General features: G+C 46.7%; 1 protein-coding gene across 1 annotated transcript in view; it reads right to left on the bottom strand.

The window, feature by feature from the left end:
• Positions 1 to 22,642, bottom strand: part of clmpa (CXADR like membrane protein a) — a 63,082-nt gene that overhangs the window by 25,400 nt on the left and 15,040 nt on the right. Inside the window, exon 2 of the mRNA XM_080483791.1 lies at positions 4,656 to 4,813. Within this exon, the coding sequence (XP_080339917.1) occupies positions 4,656 to 4,813 (158 nt within the window). The remainder of the gene's footprint in view (positions 1 to 4,655; positions 4,814 to 22,642) is intronic.

Below are 22,642 nucleotides of genomic sequence, written 5' to 3'. Positions count from 1 at the left end.
CTCACAGTCTACCAGGGACTGTGCAGTGGGTGCTGAACCCCCAGAGAACCCCTTAGTGAAGACAAGCCCTTGGAGTGGGAAACTCCTGCGGAAACATCTTTCTGTCTCACAAAAGAGAAACTCTGCTCAGCATCCTGTCTGGCCCACCTAGACCAGGACACAGAGTTCCTCCTCCAGACAGACTTTCCCACTCATAGTCTCAGTGCTGCCCCAGCGCAGTCACATGACACAGACAAAGCTGTGGCTTACGCTATCAGACCGCCTGACGGTGTGGAGATACAGATCTCCCACTATGAGAAAGCCTTCACCACGACTCAGACCGTTCCATCCAGTCATCATGATGAAAATGTCTGTCAGGGCCCGCTTATCATTTATGTCGACGACGTCCAGCTCCACCCTGACACGGCCACCACGGCTGCTGTCCTCCTTCTGAACCAAGCGTTCAGCCACTGGAGCCTCCCACCTTCCGTCGACTCAGACAGAAGCACATGTCACACCCAGTGTCATGGCTGCTCTGTACGACATTTTGGTAATGGAGGCCAACCTCCATTTACCAAACCACTCCCAGTCATCTTCTCAGGTTGACCAAGTCAACCACAGCACCACCAACATACTCAGGTATGACAACAGCAGTGGTACAGATGAAGAGGTGAACCTCCAACGGGTGCTGGTGACCATTCGGTCCACCGTGCACCACCCCACAGGTTTCACTCCCATCAAAACAATGACTGGTAGAGAAACAACCCTTCACTGCACTTCCTGGACCAATCAGAAGAGGGCAGTGTTGTCACGGCCTGCACAGCAGAGCCACTCAATCCATTTACTCCCTCAGAGTAAGTTTAACTCCTCCCCTAGCAAGGGGGGAGAACCTCCACCCCAGGAGCAGAGGAGATTTTTATCAGTAGGGTTTAGTGACAGCATGCTCAGATCCTATCAGGTGCATGTACTGACCCTGCCACCATCAGAAATCTAACTCTGCCTCCTTAGACAACCTAAGCAGTTACAAAGCTTGAGTTGAACCGTTCAAGGAAATCTAGTCACTGTAAACTCATATCCAGCTCTATTAACACCACTTAGCATGCCTTAGACTCTGTCGAATATTGTTTAGGATAAATAACCCCTGTGTGTGGTAGGAGATCGTAGGCAGATGAGCTCCTCCGTTAGCAGCTTCAGTACAGGTAGAACCACCTTACTTAGATCCACTAACCTGGGTTGAGCAATTTCTCAAGACTAGCACCACCACGGTTATAAACCTTCACAGATACATCTGACGTAGTCTCTGCAGTACTATTTTAACCTCTGTGAACCCACAGAGCCAAGAGTTGTGATTTCTTCAGAACTTAGCCATTATTGAAATAATGTGTACAGTTTGAAGTCTCCGTAGTGAATGTTGGGTTTTGGAAGGGAACACATACGTACACCTCCACACACCACACTTCACTCTCTCACTCCTAGCTGGAGCAGGAGCACCAAGACCCCCCAGACGGTTGGTGGCTCTTGGGCGCTTGCTCACTGGTGAACCATCGCCGATGTCGTTGCACACGCCAAGTCCAACCACATCCAAATTTTATAGATCAGACTCGATTCCCTGCATCCGTTACCTCCGCTTTTGTAAACTGGTCCACGAACATGTCGCGAGCTAATCCCTATCCTCCGGGAGGTGTGGGAGGAGCCTAACAACTATTTTCTAACTACCTGTCCCCCTTTCCTTTCTTCAACTCTGGTACTTCATTTTCATTCATGTTTGGCAAACTGTACAAACTGAGTATTTTGGTTGTAGATAGTTAGAAAAGAAGTTAAAAGTCTGCCCAGACTGGTCTCTCTGTCTGCCCAGACATTAGCCTCGCACATGAACTGTATGAACTGTTGGACTGTTGTGGACATGATGTTTTCCAGGACATTCGGACGTTCACATGGACTCCACGATCATATGGACTATATGGCCCAGGTTTGTTCCAAAGACTGCGACCAGCATCCCACTCTTTGGAACAAAGGGGAGATGTTGGGCTGAAGATCCATTCCATTCCAACTCCTCCAAGCAGTTTTCTCTGACTGAGGTTTTAACTATATGTGTATCTTCAAACATAGAATGATCATTTCATAGCCTAATATTACCTTACCTCACTGCTATCTCTGCAATCAGTCACAGTAATCAAAGCCTTACTGCAGGGTGTCCAACACTGGTCCTGGAGGGCTGGTGTCCTGAATGTTTGCTTCAGCATACCTGAATCTAATGATGATGTCATCACCAAGGTAGTGAAAAAGCCCAATAACGAGTCCTTCATTGCAATCAGGTGCTCTGCAACTGGGAGAGAGCTAGACCCTGCAGGACACCGGCCCTCCAGGACCGAGCCTGGACACCCCTGCCTTACTGAGTCCATGATACTGTTCGCTATGTCCAAATCCACTTGTCAAAAACAAACTGTAGACATATTCCTGTCCTGTTCGTTTTCCCTAAAAGTTGTTAATAAAATTTTGAAACATTAGACAAACTTGTGAAGCGAAGACCTGTAAAGTCAGTGCCGGTCTTTCCCCTCTGCCGGGGGTCACTTCACCATAAAGCCAGCAGTTGTTCATACAGTCTCAGCTTCGCCCGATTGATGGCGTTAATTAGCATCGCAATGAAGATACATAACCCGTTGGGTGCACAGTACAGAGAAAGGCAAAAGGAGGAAGAGAAAGGGCGCAATCAGAACAGAAGTATTCAAGCATTGTAGTATTGTTCACCCCAAAAAGATCTCTGTATCCCTGCATGTGAACGTGGATACAGAACAGCTGTGTTTGCTAAATAATGCAGTGTCTCATGTTGAATTAGCTGTTTTATGTAATATCTGGCCGTTCACAAAGCAAATTGAGTATCTCTGTTGATATGTGATTTGATTTCATATTTTGATGGTTCAACGTGTGAGATTATATTCATATTTTAAAGCTCAAGCTGTTCCATCAGTATCTGTTTGACAGCTCGGATCCAGATCCAGATTCCAGATCCGTAGTTTGGATGGACCTTTGACGACCCCCTTAGCAACTGTTGCTAACGCGGACGTGCCGTTGCCGGCTGAGACACTTCGTATTGCTGTTCATACTTTTTCAGAACTGGAAAGACGGTGAGAAAGCTAGAAGAAGCTGGTTAGTCTACTCGCACAGAGACAACAGCCTTTTTAGTTTTTGTTGGAGAGACTTTTAGTCAAAAAGCATCAAAACTGTTAAAATCCTTTAAGACTGGAAAAATCAGTGTAATTTTTACACATTTTCTTATTGGGGCGCCGCTGTTGAGGTTCACCTAGAGCTCCTTATTAATTTAGACTGGCACTGCCTCCAGTGATGCAGTCCACATTTAGGGAATGTTGTTGACTCATAAAAAATGACGTGCAAGTTCACAGTCTGAGTTCCCTGATGGCCTGTGTCAGTACTTTTGGAACCTCTGTGCTACTTTCTGTAACCTTTAGTTAGAGTTTACAGTGCAGGAAACACATGGATCTTTCTCAAAACACTCGGCCTTTAAAAGGCGCAGTCTGGCTTCATCGTGAGACAAACTCCTGGACAATCATGCAGAGGTTGGACTGGGACTTTGTCTCTTCCTGCAAGAATAATGTAATAAAATTGTCTTAAACTTTTTAAATCACTCTTAGTCTGTGTTGGAGCCAATTGTGACTATAGGTTTTCTTTGTGAAATTGATATACATTTACGAAACGATAAGAAATATTATTTGAAGTATTCTTGTTTTTGTAGTTTAATTGGTAATGGTTACTGTGTGGATCGCTCCTCCTAGTCAGGCCCACCTCCTTATAATCAGGAGGAGGTGCAGCTGTGCATGTGGAAGGAGGATTGGGAAATCTCTTTCTCAAAGGGCAACTCTTAATTAACATTTTTGGAATGTAAGAGTAGCCACAGTAGAAATTCCTGAATATCTTTTCTCCTTGAGAGTTATAGTAGATCATTCTCCTGACACTACCTCCACAAGATGAGCTACACAAGTATGGCCAGAGCTACTCCTGTGGTTATTTTCACAAATCAATGTGGGACAGGGTGCCATTAACACAGATTAATAAAGATTAAATCAACCATCCAGAAGATTGGTCAGTTTTATTTTAACTTTACATCAAAGTACAAGCTTAAAGCATCAAACTACCTGCTGGCTGATTGACCCATAAACACATGAACATGTCTTGCATAGTAAATAACACGACACTTTCATTCTGAACAAAATTAAATCAACACTTTAACTGCATATAATCAAATGTAGGTAAAAGCTTACCTGTGTGCAACATCAGCAGCTCTCTGCCTCAGCGAGGGAGCAGAAACCCTAACCAGCGCTAACTCTTAAAGTGGGTTTAATAAAGAACAGTATGTTTACAGAACTAAAACTCCTTACACTCTGTGTGTGTGTGTGTGTGTGTGTGTGTGTGTGTGTGTGTGTGTGTGTGTGTGTGTGTGTGTGTGTGTGTGTGTGTGTGTGTGTGTGTGTGTGTGTGTGTGTGTGTGTGTGTGTGTGTGTGTGTGTGTGTGTGAGAGAGGGTGATCTATCAAAGACATCTGGGATTCATGTTGTTTATTTTAGTATTCGATCAATTCCCAAAGTGGAGCCGTTTACCATGAGGGAGGCTGTTATGGATCATAAATGAACATTGACTGGTTTTCGTAGAGAAACACTCACCACTCGCTGTCTGTTGGTGGGTTTGAGAAACAACCATTCAATATCCAGAGTGGGGTCATCACCCACCCAGAACTGATGGTGGCAGGGCAGCGTGGCATTTTCTCCAACAACTCTCTTCATTTCTGTCTGAGCGCATATCTTCAGCACAAAGAGAAGAACTGTGGAAACAGAAAAATAACATTCAGGGCTTCCAATTAAAAGACCCAAATCACAATAATGAAAGTTGCCATGTGAAAGTAGTTTTCTTTCACTGGAACACATTTTGAGGACATGTTGTGCTGCTTTGTGCAGAAAGAGACGATTGACTAGTTCTTATTGTTTTAAGACTTAAAGTGCATCTTTGTCCATCTGTATGGAGGACAGGGTTTCTGAGTGCTGCTGGTGGACCAGAGCTGCTGTTGGACCAGAGGTGCTGGTGGACCAGAGCTGCTGTTGGACCAGAGCTGCCGGTGGACCAGAGCTGCTGTTGGACCAGAGGTGCTGGTGGACCAGAGCTGCCGGTGGACAGGAGCTGCTGTGGATGCACTAGAGCTGCTGGTGGACAAGAGCTGCTGTGGATGGACCAGAGCTGCTAGTGGACAAGAGCTGCTGAATGGACCAGAGCTGCTGGATGGACCAGAGCTGCTGAATGGACCAGAGCTGCTGGTGGATAGACCAGAGCTGCTGGATGGACCAGAGCTGCTGAATGGACCAGAGCTGCTGGTGGATAGACCAGAGCTGCTGGATGGACCAGAGCTGCTGAATGGACCAGAGCTGCTGGTGGATAGACCAGAGCTGCTGAATGGACCATAGCTACTGGTGGACCAGAGTTGCTGGTGGACCAGAGCTGCGGTTGGATTGACCAGAGCTACTGGTGGACCAGAGCAGCTAGTGGATTGACCAGAGCTACTGGTGGACCAGAGCAGCTAGTGGATGGACCAGAGCTGCTGCTCGACAAGAGCTGCTGTGGATGGACCAGAGCTGCTGGTGGACAAGAGCTGCTGTGGATGGACCAGAGCTGCTGGTGGACCAGAAGAGGGGTGACCAACCCACGGCTCGCAAGCCACATGTGGCAGTTTGCCTGTCAATGTACCCTAACCCTCTTGGATCCATTAACTGAAATCATTGCAGCAGCTCTTCCAGCTCTAAATAGTTCTAATGTGAAACTCAGAGTTCGGATTTTCTTGTCGTACTCAAATGCATCACTCAACGCACTGCACCGTGACCGAACCATTCCTCTCACTATTGTTGTCAGACAGTTTAACACCAATCCTGCCTGAACGAGATAAAAATGATGGGAGAACAATAAAGGAATGATAAGAGGATGATAAAGTAACTAAATACAAAGCTATTAGGTATAACTACATCAGGGCGCGCTCGCTCAGGCATGGAGCTCCCGGGGGGGGTTGAGGTGCGGTTCTCCCTCCCCATTCGCGGTTGGATTAGTGGAGAATGGGCTCTCGCAGTGGTGTGTGTGTGTGTGTGTGTGTGTGTGTGTGTGTGTGTGTGTGTGTGTGTGTGTGTGTGTGTGTGTGTGTGTGTGTGTGTGTGTGTGTGTGTGTGTGTGTGTGTGTGTGTGTGTGTGTGTGTGTGTGTATAGCTCGGTTGGTAGAGCGGTTGTCTCCCAATCGGAAAGTTGCAGGTTTAATCCCCATCTCTGCCTGCCTACATGCAAAAGTGTCCTTGGGCAAGACACTGAACCCCAAACTGCCCTCATTGGAGGGACAGCACCTTGCGTGGGGTGTGAATGTGTGTGTGAATGTGTGTGTGTGTGAATGTGCGTGTGAATGTGGGAATGTAATGAACCATGTGAAGCTGCTTTCAGTGAAAAGACGCTATATAAATGAGTCCATTCACCATGAAGAGAGCAGGAAGACTGTCCTCGGTCTCCACCAGGTGTTGGAGGACAATCAGCTCCATTCAGAATGGAGGTTACCTGACATGACGGTCTAAACCAGAGTGCATATTTCTCCACGATAGAGCTCTCAATTAAGAAAAATATCTGGTTGTGAAAGTGACTGACTTGATTGGCCAAAACATTTTCAGTTACTGAAATGAAGAACACCGGGTGCAGCATGTGGAGCGAACCCTTAGTGTGAACATCGGCCCAAAATGTTCATAAAGGTCCAACCAACTGCTGAGTCAGCAGCCAACTAAACCAGTGAGACCACCAAGGGTCCGCGTACCTTACGGCCATTCGATTTTCGTATTTTAAAATGAAAAACGGGAGACAGCTTCTCTCCTGTTTTTTCGTTTCCCAATATCAAATCGGATGGTTTCCGGTTTTTCGTTCTCCGACATCAAAACGAAAATCGAATGGCCGGAAGGTACACGGACCAGGTGAGGATTATGGGATGCCACTGGAAAGCAGGTGAAAAGTCTACACCACATTCTGACTGCAAAGCTAACACATCACCCCCGTGGAGCAAAGTGGATGAAACGTGTATTGCATTGTTTTCATTGATGCAGCTCCTGGAAAGCTTCCAAAGAAGAACTGCAAAGATTATTCCAGATTATCCAAAGATTATCACTTTTACTGTAATTTATTGTATTGAAGAGAGTTTTAAAAGGGAAAGATACATAAAAAATGTAATATCAACACACTTTCTGTACTGAATTTGGATTCTAAGGGATATATACCGCCCCGGCTAGCTCAGTAGGTAGAGCATGAGACTCTCTATCTCAAGGTAGAGGGTTCATGTCCCCCGTCCAGCTCAGTAGGTAGAGCATGAGACTCTCTATCTCAAGGTAGAGGGTTCATGTCCCACGCCGGGCGCCACCTTCCTGTGGGTCCTTATTCTCGGTGCAATGTGATCTGGGTGATGGTGCTCAGACTGACACCCCCGTGACATGGAAACGGATAAGCTGGAGAAAATGGATGGATGGGATGTATACCAGTTGGTTTCACTGAAAAAAACTACTTTTCAATCAATGTATGTGAAACACTTTGAAACTGGAAGCTCTCTGCAGGTTTTGTGGCCATTCTGAGGGGAAACTGTGTGTGTGTGTGTGTGTGTGTGTGTGTGTGTGTGTGTGTGTGTGTGTGTGTGTGTGTGTGTGTGTGTGTGTGTGTGTGTGTGTGTGTGTGTGTGTGTGTGTGTGTGTGTGTGTGTGTGTGTGTGTGTGTGTGTGTGTGTGTGTGTGGCGACGGCTGCAGCGCTGCTCGCTCGCTGCACTTTGCTGACATTTGATTTCTAGGTGTCACACTTGATAATGTAGGAATCTGCTTCAGGCAGGACTTCACTTCACTGGATTCAGGTGTTGCAAACCAACAACATCCTCTGTGGCGTTCAGTCTGATTCAAGTAGACGTCTTTGTTGTACTGCATGATGACAACCGCAGCAAGAAACAAATAAAAGAGTGTTTTATTTTGACTACAGGTTTTTCACATATTGACCTCATGGTCAAATCAGCCGAAGCGCCTGTTAAGGCTGGGTGTAAACAGGTCAGGAAGGTACTGTGTTCTGTTAAGGCTGGGTGTAAACAGGTCAGGAAGGTACTATGTTCTGTTAAGGCTGGGTGTAAACAGGTCAGGAAGGTACTGTGTTCTGTTAAGGCTGGGTGTAAACAGGCCAGGAAGGTACTGTGTTCTGTTAAGGCTGGGTGTAAACAGGCCAGGAAGGTACTGTGTTCTGTTAAGGCTGGGTGTAAACAGGTCAGGAAGGTACTGTGTTCTGTTAAGGCTGGGTGTAAACAGGCCAGGAAGGTACTGTGTTCTGTTAAGGCTGGGTGTAAACAGGCCAGGAAGGTACTGTGTTCTGTTAAGGCTGGGTGTAAACAGGCCAGGAAGGTACTGTGTTCTGTTAAGGCTGGGTGTAAACAGGTCAGGAAGGTACTGTGTTCTGTTAAGGCTGGGTGTAAACAGGCCAGGAAGGTACTGTGTTCTGTTAAGGCTGGGTGTAAACAGGCCAGGAAGGTACTGTGTTCTGTTAAGGCTGGGTGTAAACAGGCCAGGAAGGTACTATGTTCCTGCTCCTCCAAATCCTCAAAGTGTTGACCTGCACTCTAACAAAACCCAGACTGATGTTAGATGTTTATTAAATATTTTATTTATGTTTTTATTGTTTTGCTGATCATGGAGATAAAACAGTTTCACCAAAAGCTAACAGGACGTTATAAAAATAGTCTTTGAATTTAAATATAGTCTCTGTGTGTTAAGTCGACATTAATTCTGTGGTTTTCCCTGAATAAATATTCAATACAAGTTTCAGTCTTCAGGAGAAAAACAATGTGATTAATCACAATTAAGTATAGAATTGTGCAATTAATTCATATTTTTCTTTAATCATTCTACATAAAACAGACGACATATAAACTCATTCAAGTCAAACTCTTCTTTATGTATGAAGGAAAATATTTTAACTCTTTTGCAATTCACACTTCAAAAACACTTTCATGCTGAATGTTAAAGTTAGAATTTCCCTTTGTATTGTTTAATTCTGTTAAACGCTACGTGGACGTAGGGAACTTCTGCAGTTACCTCAGACTGACGATGTCATTTAGATATGTTGATACGAAGTGTTTTCTATTAAATGTTTGCATACACCATGATATATTGGGGACCTTATTAATGATTTGACCTGAACCTGCATGACTGAATCCCCCCTACATCAATGCAAACAACATCAGTTTAGTCTTGATAAAACTTTAAGACAGCTTAATAACATCAAACCATGGTTTTTTTTCATTATTTGTTTAGTTCTGTTGATCTTCCTACAGTACAAGTAACAGCATGGGCATTTGAAAACAAACAAATTGAACCTTACAAAGAATTTATTAGGGACCAAGAAAGAAAAATATATTTTCATACGGGAGCAATTTAAATGACAAGTAAAACACACAATTACTACTGCCACAGTTCATAAAGTATTCTACTAAAACTGAGTCAGCTTGGATTTAGTTTAAAATAGCAAAGAAATGTGCTGTTTTTGTCCACTTCCACCACCGAACTGATCCTGTCGGTTCTAAAGTCTGTGTTCTGGCAGCAGAGAGCAGCTGTTCAGAATAGAGGAGCTGTTAATGAGCACAGCTGTGACATGTCTGCTCTGACATGACCATCATCACTGTGACCATCACCACTGCTTTCCCCCCATCGGTGCTGCAGACTGAGTCACAGCCTTGTCACTGACTTGTCACGCAACCAAACGTGAACTTGTCCTTGGTCAAGCGTCACGGTCAAAGTGGACAAAATGATGGATCTTCAGTTTAATGGAACATAAGACTTTTGATCAGGATATGTAATGCTTTTAAACATGCTTCATCTATATACAGTCATGCATGGAAATAAGACGGTGACTTTGGGTCAGGATATACATTTAAAAGCAGAAGACGGAATAATGCAGACAACTGCAGCACTGCTCATTTTCTTTACAAGATGGCCAGCCGAGGATTTCAGGATAACATTGACTAATCCTCTTTTTGCCTCAATAGGTAGAAGAAATCATATCTGCCATGTCTGCGCCCTCCAGATAATGAGAGACAGAGAAAATAGCAGTGCCTGCAGCTCTGATGTCTCTGATGTGACTGCAAAATATTTTTATCTGTCCACTCAAAGGTAAAGAAATCTCTGAGGGGATTCACCATGGGAGGACAGTCAGCCTGGGAAGGACAAAGGACGGTCTGAACACAGCTTTCAGACTTCACAGGGCTGTTTACCAGATGTTTACCAGATATTTACCAGATGTTTACCAGATGTTTATCAGATGTTTACCTCGATGTTTACCAGATATTTACCAGATGTTTACCAGATATTTACCAGATATTTACCAGATATTTACCAGATATGTACCAGATGTTTACCAGATGTTTACCAGATATGTACCAGCTATGTACCAGATATTTACCAGATATTTACTAGATATGTACCAGATATTTATCAGATGTTTACCAGATATTTACTAGATGTTTACCTAGATGTTTACCAGATATTTACCAGATATTTACCAGATATGTACCAGATATGTACCAGATATTTATCAGATGTTTACCAGATATTTACCAGACATGTACCAGATATTTACCAGATATGTACCAGATATTTACCAGATATTTACCAGATATGTACCAGATATTTACCAGATATGTACCAGATATGTACCAGATATTTACCAGATATGTACCAGATATTTACCAGATATGTACCAGATATGTACCAGATATTTACCAGATATGTACCAGATATTTACCAGATGTTTACCAGATGTTTACCAGATGTTTACCAGATATGTACCAGATATGTACCAGATATGTACCAGATATTTACCAGATATTTACCAGATATGTACCAGATATTTACTAGATGTTTACCTAGATGTTTATCAGATGTTTATCAGATGTTTACCAGATATGTACCAGCTATTTACCAGATGTTTACCAGATATTAACCAGACATGTACCAGATATTTACCCGATATTTCTCACATGAGCTGCTTGAGACCAAAGACAGAGCTATAGATTGTATTATATTAATCTAATAGACAAAAGCACTTAATATGAACTGCTGGGTATTAAAAGACAGACTCACATATAAAGTTCAAAGGGTTATGATTTGATTTTTATTAAGAAATGGTTTTCTTTCCAGGAGTTCTAAATATTGCTATCAGTGTCAGACACAAACCACCAGAATGTTCTTCCAGTTCTAATGTATGTGGAAATGATCCTCCTTGACATCAGACAGATCTTCATTCTTCACTCCTCAATGTAATTGCACTTGAATCAGTCGAAACCTTCAAAACCTACAACAAAATGTGAATATAGCCATATATTTCTCCATGCAGTCAAATCAAATTGATTTGATCCTGGTCCACCTGAGGAGAACTCAAGTCTTGAGCACAGCTTCCTGTCAGCATAAATAATGTTAATGTGAGATGACCACGCTGCTGCTCTGGGAGTCATTTGACATTGCAGTAGGCAGTGTGTTCACAAGCAGCTTGACATGACAAACAGGAAGAGACTCTCATCTTAGAGCATCGTTGTGATGCGGCCATGAGATGGTCCGACCTCTTCCCTCTTCTGCCTCTCTCTGCATTCGGACCAATTCATCACGTCATACTGTAACATACATCAATTATACCTTCTGAAATAAAATGTACAGGAACTTATAAATAATCACTACCTTCCTCCTTTCTCTAAAACATGTTTGATAGACTTTTGTTGATTTTTAGATTTTGTCTTTAGGGATTTCACCATGACTTTCTCAGACTAAATCTGAGAACTGGGGCGGGTCAGGGACCGGAGCAGGGATGAGAATGGGAACCGAGGCAGGGAGCGGGGCTGGGCCGGGACCAGAGTGGAGCTGGCTGCTCTGCCTGCGTCCATTGCCGCCACAGAGCTGAGCACCGTGGCAGAGCCGACTGACTCAGGTCCAGACTGAACTTCTGGTCCTAGTCTGTGTCCTCATCAGGGGGCGGGTCTGGAGGCGGAGCAATATTCTGCTGTCGAGAACTGTGCAGCTTGTGCAACACTATTATTGACCGAGGTGATAGTAATCCGAGTACTTGCAGAGGGATCAATGGAGACGGGTAACAAGGAAATGAACACAGTGTGTGAAGATAAATCAGAATTGAAAGAAACAGCAGACGAACCTCAGCGCTCTTCAGAAAAGGAGCAACAGAGACGGACTAAAACGAAGCACAGGTAAGAAAACACAGAAACAGTGGAGGAGCAGCTTTGATGGGAACCAAGACAATTCTAAAACAAATCTAATAACGTGAACAGGGATGCAAAAGCCAACAGTGCTGACAGAAAAACAAGTAACCAAAACACATGAACGCTAAGAAAGCAGTGACAGTGAGGACGGCAATGATATGTCACCTATTAAACTGTTCAGCATGTTAAACTTTCTTTTCTTGACTGTTGCTCCTGAAATTTATATATATGTATATATATATATATATATATATATATATTTAGGGAAAACCACAGAGTTAAAACACACAGAGACTATATTTAAGAGAAAGGGTCGCGTCCCTACGCCTTTGGGTAGGGGACACGTCTCTGACTGTTGTCTCGGCCTACGGACCGAACAGCAGTACAGAGTATCCGACCTTCTTGGAGTCCCTGGGAGGGGTGCTGGATGGTGCTCCAACTGGGGACTCCATTGTTCTACTGGGGGACTTCAACGCCCACGTGGGCAACGACAGTGAGACTTGGAAGGGGGTGATTGGGAAGAGCGGTTCATTTGAACCCGAGCGGTGTTCTGTTATTGGACTTCTGTGCTAGTCACAGTTTGTCATCCGATCTCCGGCAACGTGTCTTGGACACTCGGGTGAAGAGAGGGGCAGAGCTGTCAACTGAAGACATTGAGTCCGAGTGGACTATGTTCTCCACCTCCATTGTCGAAGCTGCTACTCAGAGCTGTGGTCGCAGGGTCTCTGGTGCCTGTCGTGGTGGCAACCCCCGAACCCGGTGGTGGACACCGGAAGTAAGGGATGCCGTCAAGCTGAAGAAGGAGTCCTTTGGGGCGCTGTTAGCTCACAGGACTCCTGAGGCAGCTGACAGGTACTGGCGGGCCAGGCGGGCCAGGCGGGCCAGGCGGGCCAGGCGGGCCAGGCGGGCCAGGCGGGCCAGGCGGGCCAGGCGGGCCGCAGCCCGAGCCGTGGTGGAGGCAAAAACTCAGGCCTGGGAGGAGTTCGGGGAGGCCATGGAGGAGGACTATCGTTCTCAGAGGTAGACTCGTCCACTACCCAAGCTGAAGTCGGACAGGTGGAGCTCTGCAGCACTCTTGACAACCACGGCTCCGCGAACGCGGATTAAATAATCCCGTTCCCTCGTATTATTAACTTCAGGGAACAACTTATTATATCGTTCCCAAGCGTATTTTTAAAATATTTTTCTCTATAACCACTCTGGGGCTCCGTGTTCACTGGAGTTTTCAGAAAGCCGGTTCAACCTCGCTTCCGCCCTGTAGGTAGAGATACCTCCAGAGATACCTCCAGAGATACCTCCAGAGATACCTCCAGAGATACCTCCAGAGATAACTCCAGAGATACCTCCAGAGATAACTCCAGAGATACCTCCAGAGATACCTCCAGAGATACCTCCAGAGATAACTCCAGAGATACCTCCAGAGATAACTCCAGAGATACCTCCAGAGATACCTCCAGAGATAACTCCAGAGATACCTCCAGAGATACCTCCAGAGATAACTCCAGAGATAACTCCAGAGATACCTCCAGAGATAACTCCGCCCCCAGCTGATGATGCCTCGGGCCCCAGTCTAGCTCCTCTTTGGTCCAGCAACGAAGTGGGGCCAGCGTAGCAGCAGTTTAGCCCCTGGTAGGCCGGGGCTTTGGTAGTGAAGCAAGACTGAACCGGCTTTCTGAAAACTACAGCGAACACGGAGCCCCAGAGTGATTATAGAGATAACAAAATAAATAAATATGCGTAGGAACGATATAATAAGTCGTTCCCTGAAGTTAATAATACGAGGAAACGGGATTATTTAATTCGCGTTTGCGGAGTCGAGATGTTGCAGAGCTCCACCTGTCAGTCTGCTACGTCAGATATAATTTAGAAGCAGTTTTCCATTGTTGCATATTTTCCACACTTTTCATGGTGACATTATTCTAACTAACGTCACGTCCAGGTCTTTGTTTAGCGTTCTGACCGCCGGCTGAGGAGCTGCAGCCGCTGAGCAAGGCAGTCTGAGGCTGCAGGGGGCGCTCTGCTCCACTCAGAGACGCTCCAATATTATTTTATAACCACAGAACTTCTTTATAATTAATACTTTTGTTCATCAGTAACTAAAAAACAAACTACATGCTACTGTAAATCAAAGTTGGAGTTTTTAGACAGAAAATGAGTCTTTTAATGGCTTCATGAGTGTTTACCTAGGTTGCCATGGAAACGGCTGTAGAGCAGCGTTCTATCATTCTACACCTCCATTCCTCCATGTTGAAGCTTTTGATTCAGACACGTCCAGAAATAAAGTGAATAGAGATAGAGTCAATAGAGACAAGAAGAGACTCAATGTTTTCTGGCTCTTTGGTGCATCAGAGGTTCATGTCAGACTAGATGGAGCGACCCGGACTAAACCACTGGTACAGTCCGTCTCCTGGTTCCTGGATGAGGCTGTCAGCGCCAAATTGGTGAAATCAGTGACGTATCACGTTTTGGAGTGACGCAGTGACGAGGCTCTACTGGCTCCGTTAACGGTGGAAAAAGAACCGGTTCTTTGGTGGTGCTCATTTAAGAACCGGCCCTGAACTAGAACCTGGTTCTTTTTGGTGGAAAAGCCCTACTATTGTGTCTTCTTCCAGCGTTGTGGGTGATCTTCATTTCCCTTTTGTGTCTTTGTTTTATTTTGTTTTTCTTCCCGTCGGACGGAAAAGTTTGTACTACAAGCTGGGTGCCGCCAGCCTCACTCTTTTTTATTTTTATGTCTTAAAATACACTTTTATTTACAGATTCAAACATTCAATCACCACAAAAACATTTCCACCTGTTAAAAACGCGTCAGTCCATATTGACCCGATTGAACACTTTGATTTGGACCGCCACCGAGTGGCCCGCGGTCAGTGAATACATTTTAAATGACCTACAATCGAGGGGTGGAGCTTCAGTCTGCTGTTCTCAGGCAGTGTAAAGCTCGTTTTTTCAACACCAGCTTCACAGCAGAGGCCATTTTCCAGTTGTTCTCCTCCTCCTCACTTGTGTTTGACCTCCTATCGGCTCCCTTCCTGCACTCACCCCCATCCTTCTTGCTCCGCTCCTCCTCTCTGGCCCGTTGCTAAGTTATAGGCCCGTGAGTGGCTCATTTCCATGACTCGGCATTTATTGCTTGACCCGCTGACCCTTCTTCATCACCGTGACTCTCCTCAGAGTTTTTGATGAACTCATCATCACAGCTCATCGTTTCTCTCCTCAAGCAGGAACCAGTGGAAAGGCTTTCATTCATTGAACACTTTATTTTGGAGGAAACACTGACGTTAGATAGTAGATAGTCTCTCTCTCTCCCTCTCTCTCTCCCTCCCCCCTCTCTCTGTCCCCCTCTCTCTCCCTCCCCCCTCTCCCTCTCTCTCTCCCCCCTCTCTCACCCCTCTCTCTCCATGTCTCTCTCTCCCTCCTCTTTCTCCCTCTCTCTCTCCTCCTTCCCACCTCTCTCACCCCCTCTCTCCCCCCTCTCTACCTGTCTCTCTCTCTCCCCCCCGCTCTCTCCCTGTCTCTCTCACCCTCTCTCTCCCTCCCCCTCTGGCTCTCCCCCCCCTCTCTACCTGTCTCTCTCTCCCTCCCCCTCTGGCTCCCCCCCCCCCCTCTCTACTTGTCTCTCTCTCCCTCCCCCCCTCTCCCTCTCTCTCACTCTCCCTCTCTCTCACTCCCTCTCCCTCTCTCTCACTCTCCCTCTCTCTCACTCCCTCTCCCTCTCTCTCTCCCCCTCTCTCCCCTCTCTCCCCCTGTCTCTCTCCGTCTTTCCACACCCTTTCTTCCTGTCTCTCTCTCCCTCCCCCTGTCTCTCTCTCTCTCCCCCCTCTCTCTCCCTGTCTCTCTCTCCCTCTCTCTCCCTCCCCCTCTGGCTCCCCCCCCTCTCTACCTGTCTCTCTCTCCCTCCCCCCTCTCCCTCTCTCTCTCTCTCTCTCTCTCTCTCTCTCTCTCCCTCTCTCTCCCTCCCTCTCTCTCCCCCTCTCTCCCCCTCTCTCTCCCTGTCTCTCTCCCTCTCTCCACACCCTTTCTTCCTGTCTCTCTCTCCCCCCTCCCCCGTCTCTCCCACCTCTCTCTCCCTGTCTCTCTCCCCCCCTCCCTCTCTCTCTCCCCCCTCTCTCCCCCCTCTCTACCTGTCTCTCTCTCCCTCCCCCCTCCCTCTCTCTCTCTCCTCCCTCTCTCTCTCCCGCTCTCTCTCCCTGTCTCTCCCTGTCTCTCTCTCCTCCCTCTCTCCACACCCTCCCCCCCCCTCTCTTCCCCCTCTCCCACCTCTCTCTCCCTGTCTCTCTCTCCCCCCTCTCCCTCTCTCTCTCACCCCTCTCTCCCCCCTCTCTACCTGTCTCTCTCTCCCTCCCCCGTCCCTCTCTCTCTCCCTGTCTCTCTCTCTCCTCCCTCTCTCTCTCCCGCTCTCTCTCCCTGTCTCTCTCTCCTCCCTCTCTCCACACCCTCCCTCCCCCCCTTCCCCCTCTCCCCCCTCTCTCTCCCTGTTTCTCTCTCTCTCCTCTCTCTCTCTCCCTCCCTCTTTCTCCCCCCACCCCCCTCTCTCTCTCACTCATGCTCAAATACACTCCCAGCCCGTAGCTGGCCAAGCCCGGCGCTGAAACTGAAGCACATTCACACTTCATGCTGCAATGCAGTGTGGGAGGACGAGGCACAGCAAAGGGAAGGGCCAGGAAAAAGATGTGAACAAGAAAGTTCAGCCACAATGATTCAGCCAGACCTGCTGGTGTGTTTGTGTCCCTGAGACGGAGCTCCCGCAGTGCAGTCCACTGACACATGACGATGTGTGACACTGACAGCAATCTGACTTTTTGCGAGCTCAGCTACATGATGCTGTGAGCACAACGCCAGAGATCCAATCAGATTAGAGTCCTACAACAAGCCTTCAGAGAAACAAGCCAGCAGTCTTTTATCAGTCTCACTGATTTGAAACTGAACACTGACACTGAACACAGACCCTGAACACTGGCACTGGCACTGGCACTGGCACTGGCACTGGCACTGGCACTGACACTGAATACTGGCACTGACACTGAACACTAACACTGAACGTTGACACTCAACACAGACAACACAGACACTGGACACAGACACTGGACACAGACTCCTACACTGAACACTGACACAGACACTTACAATGGACACAGACACTGAACACTGATACCGACCACTGGCACTGACACTGACACTGAACACTAACACTGAATGCTGACACACAACACAGACACTCAACACAGACACTGGACACAGACTCCTACATTGAACACTGATCACTGACACAGACACTGACAATGGACAATGGACACAGAACACTGATACCGACCACTGGCACTGACACTGAACACTAACACTGAACGCTGACACTCAACACAGACACTGAACACAGACACTGGACACAGACTCCTACTTTGAACACTGAACACTGACACAGACACTGACAATGGACACTGAACACAGACACTCGACACTGATACCGACCACTGACACTGAACAATGAACACTGACACTGAACACTGAACACAGACACTGAACACAGACACTGGACACAGACTCCTACTTTGAACACTGAACACTGACACAGACACTGACAATGGACACTGAACACAGACACTCGACACTGATACCGACCACTGACACTGAACAATGAACACTGACACTGAACACTGAACACAGACACTGAACACTGTTCATGTAACTGTAAAAGGAAGGAAAAACAAACTGATACTTGTCTCTGCATTAGAGCGTTCATGGAAGTTTGAAAGAAACCGTCTGTGACTGTGAGGACTGGTAGACCCTGGGAAACACCTTCTACATGAGCATTCACTGTATGGAAGGCAAACGGGAGAAGCTTCCGCCCTGAGCACAGTCACCATCCCCAACTGTCATTTCTTAAAGGCAACTCTGTTTTTATCTCTGTTCCTCATCTCATGTCACACAGACAGATTGCCCTTTCGGTTTGTAGCAAGTTCTTGAGATAATCAACTGTAAATACCATGAATGATATCGCACACAAACACATTGCATTGTTTGTTTTGTGTGTATTTTCATCTGAATCGCTATGGAATGATTGAATGGAGCTCAGAGAAATACCAACAGCCATTGTAAAAAACCTTTAAACATCCTGGTCACATATAGTCACATATAATGGACTTTTTACAAAACATATCATGGCCATCCTAAAACAGTAGTGTGGTCTGAACCTTCAGCTGTTGACTCATGTCCTTCAGAATCCAGTTGATTCTCAAAACTGAAGTTCTGCAGCTGCCAGCATTTAAGTTTTAACTAATCCCCCTAATAGTTTGGCTTTGATGGGAATGCTATGCTTTCAGTGGTCTATGGCAAGGCAAGGCAAGGCAAATTTATTTATGGAGCACCATTCAAACTCAAGGCAATTCACAGTGCTTTGCAAAGAAATTAAAGAAATACAGAATAAAGAAATACATAAAAGCTTTAGAACAGCAAAAAATGAAGAAAAGTATAATAAAAAGGTAAGAGCTTTATTAAGATAAGTTTAATAAGAAAGTAGAGTCTATTGTTTATTCTACATCCTGTGCATCTAGGAATGTTTTAAGTCCTGATTTAAAAGAAGTGAGTGTGTCAGCAGTCTTCAGGTGTTCAGGAAGTTTGTTCCACAGGTGAGGAGGTAGGAACTAAAAGCTGCTTCTCCTTGTTTCTTCTGACTGTAGGAACAGTGAGTCAACCTCTTCCTGATGACCTCAGAGGTCTGGAGCTTTGATCTTCTACAAGTCAATCTGAGATGATTTAGGCCGAGACCCTTCAAAGCTTTCTAGAGCAGAAGGACCATTCTGAAGTCCTTTGATACACAGTCAGCCAGTGGAGAGGGTGGAGCAGGGGAGATGAGCTCCAACCTTAGTGTGGTGGGGGGATGAGCTCTGGATGAGCTGCAGTTGTCTGACAGGTTTTGTCCATATTTAAACACTCCGTTCCGTAGTACCTCTGTGCCTACCTCTGATGTAGACTGAACAGAAGCCTGTACTACGAACCCTGATCAACATATCCAGGATCTCTGTGTTTCCTGGGTTGACTGATCCTGATCACCGTTACTACGAAGCAGGTTATCAACTCACAAGTTCAACCCAGACCTACGTGTGCATGTTTACATGAAAAGGGCGGAGTTTGCAGCATCTGACCAATCACATACAGGGAGAAACCCAGCAGAGCAGTTTACAGATTACTGAAGGAGCAGTTATTCTCTGAGATTATGAAGAATTAAAACTCATCCAGCAGCTAAAAGCAACACTGCTGCTGCAGCCAAAAACAGAACCTTCCTGACTTATTAATGCTGACTTGGTGATATTAGAGCAGATTAATTAATGGGACAATAGAAACACACTGTGACCACTCAGTTTCACTTTAATCCGGCAGAAACGTGTCGGGATGAACTTCTTCACTGATCTTCTTTTACTTTAGATTTTTCATCCACTTGTTTTGAGGCGGAGTTTCTCTTGTGTTTTGTGTTGGCCGTCCGGCGCCTCAGGAGGGGGAAGCAGTTTTTTACCAACAGCGTTTACAGTGGAGGTGGGGAGCTGTTGACCTCAACTGGAGGTGCCGTCGGGCGGTGGAAGGAATACTTTGAGGACCTCCTCAATCCCACCATCACGTCTTCCGCTGAGGAAGCAGAGGCTGGGTTCTCAGGTAGACTCGTCCACTACCCAGGCTGAAGTCACCGAGGTAGTTGCTAAGCTCCTCGGTGGCAAGGCACCGGGAGTGGATGAGATTCGCCCTGAGATCCTTAAGTCTCTGGATGTGCAGGGACTGTCCTGGCTGACACGTCTCTGCAACATTGCGTGGCGGTCGTTGGCCAGTGCCTCTGGACTGGTGGTGGTCCCTCTTTTTAAGAAGGGGGATCAGAGGGTGTGCTCCAACTACAGAGGGATCACACTCCTCAGCCTCCCCGGGAAAGTCTATTCCAGGGTACTGGAGAGGAGGATCTGGCCGTTAGTCGAACCTCGGATCCAAGAGGAACGATGCAGTTTTCGTCCAGGTCGCGGAACACTGGACCAGCTCTATACTCTCCACCGGGTGCCCGAGGGTTCATGGGAGTTACCCTAATCAGTCCACATGTTTTTTGTGGACCTGGAGAAGGTGTTCGACCGTGTCCCTCTGGACGTCCTGTGGGGGGGTGCTCCGGGAGTATGGAGTCCAGGACCCTTTGCTAAGGGCTGTTCGATCCCTGGACACCCGGAGCAGGAGTTTGGTTCGCATAGCCAGGGACCGGAGGGGGTCCGGTTTGGGGACCACAGGATCTCGTCTCTGCTTTTTGCAGACGATGTGGTCCTTGTGGCTTCATCAAACCTGGACCTTCAGCGTGCACTGGCGCGGTTCGCAGCCGTGTGGGACCGCAACTGGGATGAGCCTCAGCACCTCTAAATCCGAGGCCATGGTTCTCGACCGGAAGAAGGTAGCTTGCCCCCTTCAGGTCGGTGGAGAGCCCTTGTCCCAAGTGGAGGAGTTCAAGTATCTCGGGGTCTTGTTCACGAGTGGGGGGAGGATGGAGCGTGAGATCGACAGGCATGTCCCTCCAGTAGGATGCCTCGGGGCAGACCTAGGACACGCTGGAGAGACTATGTGTCTCGGCTGGCCTGGGAACGCCTTGGGGTCCCACCGGAAGAGCCCCCGCGACCCGCCCCCGGATAAGCGGAAGAAAATGGATGGATGGATGGAAGAAAATGTTTTTAAAAAACGTATTACCTGTGATACCTCTGACAAATATTAAAGCCATTCACCTGAAATGTATACCGAAACACCGTTCTATATATATGCAAACTAAACAAAAATCACAGAGCGTGTGTGTTGAACTGAATCCAGCCCATCATGACATTTTAACTACGTAAGTAAGTAAATTTTATTTCTATAGTGCTTTTCACAGACACGGAGTCACAAAGTGCTTCACAGTAGAAACAGATAAAACAGATAAAAGAAACATCTTAAAAACACAACAAATGCTGACAGTCAATGAGTCGATTGGACTAGAATGTTTTAGCAAAGAAATGTGTTTTTAGGCTTTTTAAAGACGTCCGCTGAGTCCAGAGAGCGCAGGTCCAGTGGGAGTTCATTCCAAAGTCGGGGCGCAGCAGCTTTGACTGATCGTCTCCCCGAGTTTTAAAACAGGTACGTGGAACCTTTAACAGGTTCTGCCCAGACGTTCTCAAGCTCCTAGTCGAGCTGTAGGAGCTGAACAGAGAGCTGAACATGGAGCTGAACATGGAGCTGAACAGAGAGCTGAACATGGAGCTGAACATGGAGCTGAACAGAGAGCTGAACATGGAGCTGAACATGGAGCTGAACAGAGAGCTGAACAGAGAGCTGAACAGAGAGCTGAACATGGAGCTGAACAGAGAGCTGAACAGAGAGCTGAACAGAGAGCCAGTGAAGAGATCTTAACACAGGGGAAGATGGTTCCTCCTGGTGGTGCTGGTCTAAAGTCTGGAGGCTGAGTTCTGGACTAACTGTAACGAGCAGCTCTTCTTTGTTGAGTCATGTGAAGAGGCTGTTGCAGTCGTCCAGGCGTGAGGACACAAATGCATGGATGATCATTTGGAGCTCTTCTCTGGACATCATGGACCTGAGCTTGGTGATGTTACACAACTGAAAGAAGCAGTTCTTTACCAGCTGTCTACAGTGACGCTCCAGTGACGTGGACTCATCAAAGATCAGCCCTAAGTTCTTCAGCTTTGTTTTGGCTGAAAGGCTCAGTTCACCCAGGTACTGTTTGATAGAGGGGGTACCACTATCTGGGGCCATAATAAGTGTCTCAGTTTTGGCAGAGTTCAGTTGGAGACTATTTTCACTGAACCACTGCTTCACTTGTGTGAGACAGCTGATTAAGGAGCTCAGTTTGTGGACCTCAGAAGTCTTAAATGAACAGTACAACTGAAGATCACCTGGTGGTAGGACACGTCACTGGATTATCTGACCGAGAGGAAGAACAGACAACAAGAACAGGAGAGGTCCCAAAACAGAGCCTTGGGGCACACCGCACTGGACCCGACATTTCAATCCGGTCACGTAACCTGTTTATCAGGATCAGGTGGTCGACTGTGTCGAAGGCTGAGGAGAGGTCCAATAGGACCAGCACCGAGCATCTCCCCGAGTCTGCAGACATCATGATGTCACTGGACACTTTCAACAGAGCAGTCTCTGTAGAGCGGTGTTTACCAAACCCTCTGTAGAGCGGTGTTTACCAAACCCTCTGTAGAGCAGTGTTTACCAAACCCTCTGTAGAGCGGTGTTTACCAAACCCTCTGTAGAGCGGTGTTTACCAAACCCTCTGTAGAGCGGTGTTTACCAAACCCTCTGTAGAGCGGTGTTTACCAAACTCTCTGTAGAGCGGTGTTTACCAAACCCTC

The sequence above is a fragment of the Lipophrys pholis genome (genome assembly GCF_963383615.2).
Source record: "Lipophrys pholis genome assembly, chromosome: 16".
Classification (NCBI taxonomy): domain Eukaryota; kingdom Metazoa; phylum Chordata; class Actinopteri; order Blenniiformes; family Blenniidae; genus Lipophrys; species Lipophrys pholis.
The sequence above is the reverse complement of the archived record's forward strand: the minus strand, read 5'-3'. Positions and strand labels throughout refer to the sequence as shown.